Here is a 12,378-nt window from a genome sequence, read left to right as displayed (position 1 = left end):
GGCAGATGTGGGGAATCTTTCCCCCCACTATTCCACTTCCCCTGGGGACTGGGAAGAACGGAGCAGACACTGCTCCCTTCCCCTTTCCCAAACTGAGACAAAGTTGTCTGATCCTGGTCTGCTGAAGGCACAGAGAGCAGGAGAAAAGAGTGGGTGACTAAAGAGGGTGCTTGTACACGTCACACCATTACCAGGTAGATGTAATGAAAATGTCACTTTGTATGGCTTAATGATGTCACGCTGCACACATGCAGGAGTTTGGGGGGATTGAAATGAGTTTGTATTGTTGCAAACAAAACTACATCTTGATGTAGTTTCGTTTGCAATGATGCATTGTGGCTATTAGTCAGCTTACCCCTCAGCCGTGGGAGAGGTGGGCAGGTTACCCAGAAAAAAAGGATCAGGCACCTGCTGAAGTCAAAAGCAGTGTGGGGCCCAATCCTTTTTTTTCTGGCAGAGCCTGGTTACTTCTCCCATGGCCAGGGGGTGAGCTGCTGGTGGGCTGAGTGGCCCCTGAGCTATGGGAGCCACTCAGCCCCAGTCCTTCCCTGAAGCCCCAGTCCTTCCCTTCATGGCAGCAGCACCCCCACAGGGCCGCCCAGGCAGGCTGCTACTGGGCTGGGTGCTGCCCCAGCTTGGGGTTGGGGAAGAGTTGGATCCGGCCAGGTACTGCTTCTGAGCTGGGGCAGCACCTGGCCTGCTAGCAGCCCACCCAGGTGGCCTTGGGAGGAGAGCTACTGCCAGGGAGGGAAGAACCAGGGTCCCCCGCAGCCCAGCTGCCGCTTGGCCCACCAGCAGCTCATCCCCTGGCTGCAGTCAGGCTCCACTGGGGGAAGGAGGGGAAGGATCCGGCCCCTCGCTGTAACAATGATGAAACCCCTAAATTGAAATGCTGGGTTTCAATTAAAAACCCAGCATTTCAATTTAGGGGCATAGAATGCAACCCCAAGGACTAAACTTCACGTGTACAAGTGCTATGAATGTCTGTATTTCTTCCTTTCTCAGAAGGATTTCTGCTGGGGGAAATATCTGAGTAGGGTACAATAGAAAGTCCCCTACTCCTTTGTGCTTAATCACAGCTAGTCCTATATCAGGTCGTGATAACCAAGAGATCAGCATGTCTATTTCCAAGCAGATTCATGTCATCATTGCTATTTTTGTGGCCCATTTATACTACAAAATTCTTGGCTGGTATTTCATAAGGAAGCTTTATAAATCAGGAATTCCTTTATTGTCATGTACCAAGAGAAATGTCATTGCAATGCAACAATGACAGTGTTGCAAGTGCTCAAAATTTCATCATGAGTTTTGTGATCACTGGTATCTCTTCTTAAAGCTATTATATGAAAATCTCACCTCCTTTTTAATGTAAGTTTCTTTTCCTCACAATTGCAAGGGAAACCTTCAAAATGTTAGCCATAAAGGTGCAAAACTGGAAAGGAAATATATTGAACCCAGCATTTAATTATATCTTGTAATGAAGACTTTTGAGCTAATCTCATGATTTTTTAAGGCCTGACTTACACTGTGGTTTTGCCAACTACAAGTCATATGTTAAAAAGCAAGGGAAGTAATACTACCATATAATTAAGACAAAATAGCTATAAGAAAAAACATATAGTACCCATGGATTATGGAAAAAAGGACTCTGTATCCTTTTTTAAAAATTTATTTAGAAATCACATACATTAATGTTTAGGGAGGGAGAAAGAGATGCAAAATGGGTGAGCATACAAATTCATTTAAAAAGAAATGGTGAGATATTTTCCAGATTATTATTAGTACATCAGTCTATGTGAGCATTTAACTGCTGTACCTTTTCTAGATTAAAAAACAAACAAACAGCATTTCTGAAGCACACAATAAATGTCTATTTTCAGAAATCCCACCATAATCAACTTAATCAACTTGTAGGCAGATTTTTTTTTTTGCCTTGTTTTGTTTTATTCCTGATATTTCACTGGGGGGAGGGGTCTTTTTCATGCCATAGTTTCTTTCCTCAGTGTCCGCCTCTGATGACAAGTGAGGATACTTGTGAACGATGGTTTCCCCTTAGTTCTTGATCTTTTCTTTAATTTCTTCTGATTCTTGAGTGAAATTCCAAGCTCCTCCATTATAGCATTGAAAGAAAGACACTGGTGGAACATGGAAAAGGTTTTTAATAATAATTATTAAAAATAAACATCAAGCCCGTATTCTGTACAATTTGAGGTTTAGATTTCTATAAATCAGGCTGTAGGTCTTGACCTCATCTTCCACTGGGTTTCAGAAGTCTGGACATATGGTAAATTGATACCTGTGTAATTTACATTGGTTTTGGAGACTGATGTAAAGTGTATCAGGATTTGGAGCAGACAAACCAGCAGCTTGTCACAGGGTCTGTAAGATGCTATTTCTGCAGTTCACCACTAGGTGGAAGAAAGGCAGTAATAATGTAATTGTTGTTTTGAGGAAATAGCTACCTTTGAGGAAGTTGTAGACAACACCCATAAGTTACATCAGTGTGGTTGTAATAATAGTGTTTTGTATTGACAGTGTAGTTTTACCTCTAATGCTTTCATTGGATTAACATTTCTCTGGCATGGGGTTCTATATCATTTATCTACTCATTTACACTGGTGTTAAAGTCAGTTACACAGCAGTGACTGTGCCATGGTCAAGGCCCACTGAATTCAGCCAGAGTTAAGTCTAACGCATAAAGGATGGGATTTTCAGAAGCTGCACTTTTTAGTCCATCTCTGTTACCACTCAAGTCAATTTAATTTCAATTTCTGTAGGAATAGAGTTAAGCCAATGCTTGACATTTTTGAAAATCCTACCCAAACACATTTGTGGTTTCTATCGTGGTTTCGATTTGTGAGACTCCCCTTTTTTGGATACTAAATTTCCTTGGGAATATCAATCACAATTTTTCATTTTAAAACTATGCTCACTTACGTCTTAAAAAGACATGAATGCTAAAGTACAGAAATATAACTTTGAGTGGGAATTGTTCTGTTTAATTATTTTTCCCTTAGGAAAATAATATAAATCCCTAAAGCAGTATACATTGCTCGATATTCTTTTTACAAAGAAATGGAGAAAATGCTTTTAAAATATTGTCTAAAAAGGAAATAATAAGAGTGGAAGGGTTGGAAAACTGCAAGGTACATGGTTTAGAAAATGTAGCTCCATTTAACCATCAAAGGAGTGAAGATCTCTGGGAGAAACAAAACAATTCATTAAAACCTATTCCTTGAATAACCCCATGTTTCAGGTGGAAAGAACTATAATGGACAGCTATATAAAATCTCTCCATCTCCCATCCATTATGTATCTATAGACATATAATATAACTACAGCTTATAGTTTTTATATATAGTTCTAGTTATATAAATATAACATTGATATATTAAATCAAATAATGATAGCAGTGTGACAAAATGCATTTTGACCACTTCACTTGCCACCTAACTCATCTGCAATAGGATTTTGTCTGACATTCCAAAAATCAGTAGTTACAAAACAGCTGCTTCAAAAAAAACCAAACAAACAGCCAACCACACACATTTTCTCTATCCCAAATATGGATTTTCTCTAAAATGTACATCAGCTCAAAGTTGACAGTAGTCAGTCCTTGACCACTAATGAGTCACTGGTGGTATCTCATAGCTATGTTAAAAACGAAATGAGTATGTGGTTGAAAAAGAAGTCAAGGTTTTCCCACTTGCTCTAGTACCTGAGAAATACTTGGCATGTTAAATAGACACCATAATACCACCTTGGGTAGAAAAGAAAGGCACTTCTTTCCTCACAAAGGGCATCCCTTTCAGCATAATAGGAACGCAGGATTTCCTGAGTTTCGGTGCCAGTTCTGGTTAGCTTTAAGTGTAGCACCTTTTTCCTTCTCTAAAGGATGTTGGTCGGATCCTACAGGCTGATCTACCCAGACTTTAGCTGGTATTCATGTTTCTTTAATGTATGTATATTTACAAAAATATAAATGTATCTCATACCAACTTTTCATATGTAAAATTGTTGTATAGCCTTCTGCATACCTAGTAAAATCTTGTTTGCATACAGTGTTGCACATAGACCTAGATTATGTTATGTCCATATTTTAATATCCATAAAGAGTCTTTGAGACTCTTCATTTTCAGAATCTGTAAAAACTAAATTTATGGCAGACCTAAAATGTAACAGACATGGGCAAGAACAGGATGCTGGCTTGTTCAAATTTGCCTAGCAGATCAGCACTTGGTAATAAAAAAGGACTTTTCTGGTGGTATCATTTACATAGAGCCTTTGATTATGAATTTTTAGAATTTCAAGCATTTAACTTGCAAGTTGAACCTGTGATATCTATGCCCTATGGCAACAGTAGGTGAAGAAGGTGTCTTCCTAATGTGGAGGTTATTTTTAAATTATGGGAGTAGTCATCTTTTCAGGGAATATCACCACTGATTTCCTCAGGTGATTAAAAAAATGCACTAACCCAGTGACTCCAGGTAGCTACTTCTTCTCTGTTTATTTTTATTTTAATTTTAATTGTAGATTTGAAAATTCTAGAATTTAGAATGAGCAAAGAATCCTATGGAATAAGCATGGGATGGATCAAGTGGAAGATCATGGTTTTTGTTTTTATTTTATATTATTTAACTGTTGTTACCAATTAATATTTACTGCATGTGTTTATTATGTGTGGGTTCATACAGACTACAGATTGAAAAGTGTTTCTGCTAGCACAGTAATAACGTACAAGTTGTCCAAGCTGATTCAGATTATCCCCATTGCACTGTGCTCATTGCATTATTTATAATTTCATATCACTAAATTAATGCCATAAAGAACATCTAGTATTTGCACATATATATTTCAGGGATATAATTAATAGGTCAATACTTGAAGTCTTAAACATCTAGCTACCTATTTAGTGAACTTTGTGGACTTGTCCTAGCTCCTAAAAAATCTAAAATGGCCAATTGGTCTGTTCTATTCATAAGTTGGTCTTTTTTCTTCTTAATAACAACCCATGTTATATTAGGAATGGTTTGGATGTCCAGATTGTGTCACAGAAATACATTTCAGCTTATTTGTTCATCCAAGCCAGTAACTCCTGACAACAGTGCTAAAGTTAAAATATATATATTTATTTAATGTCGTTTTGTTGCCAGTCTTGGTTGTAAATTGTTTACCTGTAGGTAGTTTACATATTTATTCAACTACAAAAAGGAAATAGTATGGCCCTGGCTTAATCTCAAAGTTCTGTACTTGATGGAATTATACACTTCTCCATTTGGTTACAGAAAGTCCTGGATCCAGAAGAGGAGAGCAAAACAGTGCATACACTGGCTAAGCACAGACATTCAAAAAGCCTGAGGCAGAACTGATCCAATCTACATGGGTTTATCTAAGCTCCATAGACTGTATCAGGAGCAAACGGAACATATGTTAGCCCTTCGGTGTGGGATGGTAGGACAGATGCCTCCACTGGCTGAGGCCAGAAGGTAGGGGGTGTTCCTGCATGCCTCTCAGCATGCTGAACATTGCCAAGGGCAGCCAAGCCTAGCCAAGTGGGGGCCATCCATGATTGGCTGCTGGCCATATGCCCCCAACTCTGCTGTCAGCTGGAGGGAGGAGGGGGATCCAGCACAGAATCTCTCCTACAGCTTTCCTCACCAGTTGTGCAGACACCAGCTTGGGGGGGGGGGCTCTCTGCCACTAATAAGCTGCGATTCCTGGGAGTGGGGGGCTGTGGAGCCAGCCTGGCTGCCTAGCCCAGGTAGGTAGGCACAGCTGGGGGGACAGCCTCTGCTGCACAGGACTGCCCAGCTGTGCAGACCCCAGCTGGGAGGGGCAAGTCAGGGGGTCCCTTCCCTCACCTCCACCCCACTGCCCCACCCAGCTGATGGGCACAGGCAGGATGCAGGGCTGGGGACCAGAGGCCTTACTGCCTCAGCTGTGTGACAGCCTGGGGGCAGGGTCAGTCCAGCTTAGCCAGAGCAGACAAAATCGGGCCTTGGCTAACCCAACTGCCCTGTGAGGGGGGGGGTTAGCAGGGTCTGTAATGGTGCCTGGGATGGTGAGGGATTGTGACCTAACTTGAATCAGGAGGGATCTGGAACAGAAGTTCAATCAACCGTTCTAACCTAAACTGATCAAATCTCATACTACATCCATCCAAGTCTATCTTAAACTGAGTTCTGCCATAAATCAGTCTGTGCACTGAACTTCTGTTCTGTTACTGGCTTAGACTAGTTTCCAGTCACTTATACCGGTTTATGTGTAATGTCTGTGCCTAGCCATTATGAACCTGCTGTTACACAGAAGGTAAAAACTTTGTGAGTGGAAACTGCAGAATTCACATAACTTCCAAAGTCCTGTCCAACTCCGGCTTCCAGTGCTATACCTACTGGAAGCATGTCAATTGTTACAGTTCCAATATTGGATTGACTTAATGTGCTGGAAGAAATCACTTGCCATGGGCACTGTTTTTATTTAAAAATGTCCTAAAATAATGAAGTAAATATAGTAGTAATACTAGGAACCTGGACAGACCCTTTTAAATGAGTCCAGATGGGATATCAACACAGTCACACATTTGCTCTATGGAATATTTTTCTCTGTCTACAAAGTCCTATCACCTCTTGGACAATAGGTGGGATGAGATGGTGGGCTCTACTAGTAATTTGAAAAGGCCAGAATATTTGGGGCTCGGTCATGCCTCTCTTATCTTCCCTCCCCCTTCTCAGACATTCTGAAGTGCACTCTGAAAAGACAACCTGGACTTGCAATGATGTTTCTGTTTAAACAGAGCTTGTAATAGCCCCTGACTCTGTCATGTTTTTTTCTTTCAAATACATAATAATAAAGACAAGATCATGAGGATACAGAAACTGAGCCTCTTGATTTTTAATGTGTCACAAATTATTCTTTGAAGTAAGTCTGCCTGTGGTGACAAAACTTTTTACTACCTTTTTATTAAAGCTGAGCAGAAAGCTCAGTCTACAGTTGCTTTGTCATACCTGAGAATTAGAAAAATCATTCAATAACAAGAAGAATTTATCCTGGGAGAATATCTGACCAGGATGCAGCTAATAATGCAGCACTGAGAAAGAAAGGCAGAAATGTGGCAACCACCCAGGTAGCCATGTTTTTTAAATAATGCACATAAGTGGAACAATGAGACATGCTAAATATTGGGGGGAAAAGATCTTTGTGCCAAGGACATTGGGGAAAAATGTTTAAACATATTTTTGCCTGGTAAAAATAAAACTGCTGTAGTACATCAGAAGTCTACTTGAGTAGTCTATCATTAAGAACTAATTATACAGATTAGTATGTAAGCTACTACAAACAATATCAGAATTTATAAAGCATGCTTCTTCATTAAAAAATTACTATGGAGGTATTATCCTGGACACCTCACATCTATTGTTACTCAATGGGTGCATCTACACGTGCATTTAAGCATGACTAAAGTTAATGCACACTAAGTGATTTTGGCAGGTGTCTAAGCATGCAGGGACTTGCCACTAAAGTTAGCGCACTTGTCCCTGAAGCCCTGCCATGTGCCCCTAGTGGCTCAGCAGACCCAGCACTAAAGTTAGTGCAAGGTTGCATCTACACGCGCTTTATGCACTTTAACTAATTGGACCTAAATTTGATACTTGCATTTTCAGGTATCAAATTTAGGTGCAATTAGCCTAACTTCACCATTTTCAATGCACACTACGAGCAAGCACGTCTAGATGTGTACCTGTAATGCACATTAAATTAGGCTAATGTGCATTAACATGTCTCATGTAGACACACCCAATATTCACTTTTTAATAAAAAAGTGAATTTATCTGAATACAAGCTGTACAAAATGTAGACTAATGAGGTTGCACAAGCATTACAGAGTGTAATATCTGAGCTGTGTAATATTTAAACCACTACTGGTGCACAAGAAAGAAGCAGCTCAGGTTAATTCCCAGAGCAGACAGTGAGTTTCCAGATCTGATAGCTTGTGGAAAAATCCTTCTTGAAGATTTGCTATGGGTATAACTGAGAGAAGATAAATATGGGTTGTCTTGCTGTCTCATTTTCATGTGGTCACTTGCTGGAATAGAATCAGACTCCAAAGATGTGGAGTCTTTTGACTAATTACTTTTGTACTTTGTGCCCATTCAGCACTTTTCTGATTCACACTCCCCTTGCTCTGACTGTGCAGACTGGCTTATAACTTATCAAACTCATGAGTAAGTATATACATGTCACTATCTGGGCTCCCTGCTGTCAGGACAGGGGGACATAGTCCCTGCCTGGGTTCCAGTGGCAGAGCCTGCCCCAACAGCAGGCAGGTCCCAGGGGCAGGGAGCAATTTCCTGTCCCCTGTTGCCCAGCTGACCAGGAGCACATTTGCTTCTGGTCAGCTGTCTACATATGCATTACTGTGCAGTAAGTAATCAGGAGTAAATTTGCTACTTGTATCTACAGGTGGCAAATTTACTCATGATTAGAGCAAATTACTGCGCAGTAAGTGTCTGCACATGTAGACAGTAATGTTTACTGTGCAGTAATTTGCTCTAATCTTGAATAAAGTGCCTTGTGTAGATGAGCCCACCGATTGCATTAGTAATGGTAATACACAAGCCAGAACAGACTTGTCCTGACTGTCAGATCTCAGATGCAGTTTTCAGGGCTTGTAGTTCTAAGAAGGCAAACAAAATATTCTGATGAATAAACTGCACATATTTGAAGCTCTGTATATAGCTGCATTTTAAACTTAGAGTTCTGCTAAGTGGAGAGTCTTTGAATGCTCCTTGACTATCTTCATAATATGGGCCAGATTTTTGAGATGCTGAGCACCTCCTGAAACTAACCAAGTACATCAACCTCCACTAAGACAAGTTGCAAATGCCTTGCTTCTTTCTGGGGTAGTCCAGTCCCTTGCAGAATCAGGGTCCAAGTTCACATTGTACTTGTACTTGCTATTGAAGATCAATTCATGCTCCTGCTTTTCACATACTCAGTTGCTAGTATAATTCTTAAGTAGCTCGTGAGCTTTTTTTACCACACCTTTATATCTAGATAGGAAATTCCATTAACAGCAAGTGAATAAGAGCAAGAGAATTGCTTTAAAATGGTTCCCAGAGGCAAGATGAAATCTACTATGCCATTTGGCACTGTCAGGCAAGTAGTAAAGACTCCTATTACTAAGAATATAACTTTTTTTTTTTTAGATCCCTGTAGCCTCTCTCTCAGATGTGAAGATATTTATCTAAAAAATCAGCAGCACCATTCAGACTATAAATCTATGCAAACTTGCATGAGGATTTAGGAAACTGGCAAATAGGAAACTGAAACCCAAAACATTTATTTGGCATAGCAGTGATTAAAATAGTAAGCACAGTAGCCAGTAGGGCTGTGCGAAATTTCTCTTGGTGTTTTGTTTCAAAGCTGTTTCGATGGGTTTCCAGCTCAAAACAGCAAAATCAAATGAAACAAAAGTCTTCAAAACAGCTTCAAAACGACACAAGGGCACTCAAAACATTTCGAGTTCTGAAGCCATGCTTACTTGGCTTCCACACCAGTCCCAGCCAGCAGCAGCAGCCTCCTGTCATCTGGCAGATAGATCAGGGGCTTGCCCACACCCCCACGAAGGCTGCCAGGGCTGTGCCAAACTGCTCCCGGGGATGTGGGTCCCCGATCTGCCTCCTGGAGCAGAGAATGCTGGTGCTGTTGGCTGGGGCCAGCGGCAGCACCGATCTTCCCAGCGCTGGCTGCAGAATAGCCTATGGGCGAAACGTTGAAACAGCATCGAAAGTTTCAATGAAATAAAATGGAACAGTGCTTTCGAAACAAAATATTGTTCCATCGAAAGGGAAGTCGAAGTGGAACGGTGCTATTTCACACAGCCCTACTAGCCAGTGTTACTCTCCTTTGAGACTTCAGAGGACAGGGATTGGGTTTAAAGTTATTTTCCATCTGAAGTAATGCGTATTAAGGATTCTGCTGAATCGAAGCCAGAGGATGTGTGCAGAGAGACCTACCTTTTGTAAGCACTAGGTGTTGATGAGAAGACCCAAATTTGCAGTGTATTACAGATCAAAGTTCTCAGGTCTCTCTTCAAGAAATCTGACTATAAGAGTTATTTACTAGGAATAATTTTATCATGACTAAGTTCATTTCTTCCAAGGTGTTAAGTGGGGTATGAACACACACAAATTTTAAGACTGCTTTCTTTGTCATAAAAAGCCTGTCAGGGTTTTTAAGAACTGATAGAGGAATCAGAGTAAACCACTGAGATTATTGGAAGTACATTTAATCGCAAATAAAACTGACCAATTGATAATGCAAAATAGAAACAGACAATGATATTTTCTTGTCTTAGTTTTAAAGCCTAAAAAAAATCAAGAGAACGGGGCTGAGTTGGAATGTGTTTAGGGTGCTTAGAGCATCTTCTGGAGTACTTCATCTATTTAGCTTGAAGTCAATCAGTAAGAAGTGTATAATTGCAATAAAGCTCAAACATGGTCCCTCAGTAAAAAAAAGTTCATTAACTTGGGTCACAAGTGTAAACTGCAGTGTACAAAGGAACCGTGCCAGCAGATTAAAAAATAAATGCAGATACCCTAGCACACACCAAGGATCAATATAAGTACCCAACAAATGGATGCAAACTGTCATGGACAACGAGTGCTGGGAGTTAGGATCAAGTTGGGAAATGAAATAGTGAAAATGGTGGGATATAATGAGATCTAGCTAAAAAGCTGTTTTGAGTAGTTCTTTACAGTTCACCGCATTTTTCCAACTTTAAATTTATATAGATAATATATATGGTCACAAATGTTTCAGCATTGCTATTTAAAACAAATTCTTAGACAACTTCCTAGTAATTTGTATTTTTATTATGTAAAAAACTGAAAAAGCTTTATAAATCAGTATTATTTGATATCCTGATTTTTAAAGGCAGCTACACCATGAAGGAAACCTGTGTCTTAGAAATACAGTGGGGACAAGTCTCTTTTAATTTATCCAGGTGTGAATCAAAAGTAATTCCCTTGAAGTCTGTTGGATCAAAAAAGTATGCGTACAATAGTAAACAGATGCCCTTTCTGATGCTTTTGTTGAGTACTGGCTTTACATGTAAGTAATAAATATGATTTGGTGATATAGTGCAAGTTACTCGGAGGCTTTGTCTAATGAATTTTAAATGGAGGATTTAAAATTCATTAAATATTGACACTGGGAATAAGATGTGTCAGCTAAAATTCACTGGTTTGATGCAATGGGTCTTCAGAAAGTTAATAGAGCCCTGCAGGTGTTTGCTTTCCAACATTTCTAGAGAATCATCTGGACTTCGCTGTTCAGTCTCTGCAAAAGCATTCAGTAAAGTCCTATAAATCAGAGTTTCAGCTAATGATACTGCAAAGGGTTTCATCAGTTTTAGCTGAAGAAGGAATAAAGGTAAATATTTTTTTCTTACCTGAAAATGTTGGTCTACCCAAGGAATGACAAGAAGATTACTGTGTGTATATCAAGTGGTATTTAAAAATCAAATACAGTATGTTGTATTCATTTTTCAAGATGGGTGTATTTTATTATTCCCTGATGTGCTTCTAAATCAGGGGGTGGGCAAAATACACCCTGCAGGCCAGATCTGGCTTGCCAAGCGATTTTATCTGTCCCACAGCAGGTCCCTCAGCCATGCTCAGTGGGCAGCCTTGGAGGTAACACGTGCAACCAGTCCCACTTCAGCCTTGTGCACAGGGAGGCTGGGATGGCATGGTGGCTGGACTCTGCTTCCAGGCATCCCCAGTGATGGCAGCTCCTTCTGGCTGTTGCTGCCACTGTCACCACCACTGCTAGACCTAGCCCTGCTGCCCAGACATCCCAGCCCATCTAGCACTGTCAGGGGTGCTGGATGGAGCAGGTGAACAGGGTTTCCATGGAGACTGACCCAGGACTCCCAGAGGCAGGGTGCGCTCAGCCAGGGGATGGGATGGGACCGCGGGCAGGTGGAAAACAGCTTCTGGGAGCGGGATGGGCAGGTGGGGCTGGGGCTAAGATCATGGGCTTGTTGCCAGGGCGTAGGCAGAGCTGCAATTTGCTCCTCACATGATGAATCTGAAAACAGACCAGCCTGTGCTGCTGTGCTGGGGTGGGGGCACTGGGGCCCAGCTCATGGGTGCATGCTCTGCCCCTTCCTGGGTTGGGCCAGTCATGATCCATCGTGCAGGGAGCAGTTTGCAGCTGTGCCCCAGCCTGGCCCTGCAGTGTCACTGCCGCACAATCCTGGCCCCAGCCTCAGCTCTGCCTGCCTGTCCCACTCCAGGACTTTGCTCCCTGCCCATCTGTGGCCCCATACCATCGCCCATCTGAGTGTGGGGGGTCCAGACTGCTCTAGGAATC

General features: G+C 41.2%; 1 protein-coding gene across 3 annotated transcripts in view; it reads right to left on the bottom strand.

Annotated features, from left to right (window-relative positions):
* Positions 1 to 1,662: 1,662 nt before the first annotated feature.
* Positions 1,663 to 12,378, bottom strand: part of GRIK1 (glutamate ionotropic receptor kainate type subunit 1) — a 324,503-nt gene continuing 313,787 nt past the window's right edge. Inside the window, exon 16 of one of the 3 annotated variants that reach the window (XM_019525352.1) lies at positions 1,663 to 2,135. In XM_019525352.1, coding sequence (XP_019380897.1) covers positions 1,980 to 2,135 — 156 coding nt within the window. In that variant the 3' untranslated portion in view covers positions 1,663 to 1,979. The remainder of the gene's footprint in view (positions 2,136 to 12,378) is intronic. The other 2 variants (XM_019525354.1, XM_019525353.1) reach the window with 2 other exon arrangements.

The sequence above is a fragment of the Gavialis gangeticus genome, unplaced genomic scaffold (genome assembly GCF_001723915.1).
Source record: "Gavialis gangeticus isolate Ggan-Ray unplaced genomic scaffold, GavGan_comp1, whole genome shotgun sequence".
Lineage (NCBI taxonomy): Eukaryota > Metazoa > Chordata > Crocodylia > Gavialidae > Gavialis > Gavialis gangeticus.
The sequence above is the reverse complement of the archived record's forward strand: the minus strand, read 5'-3'. Positions and strand labels throughout refer to the sequence as shown.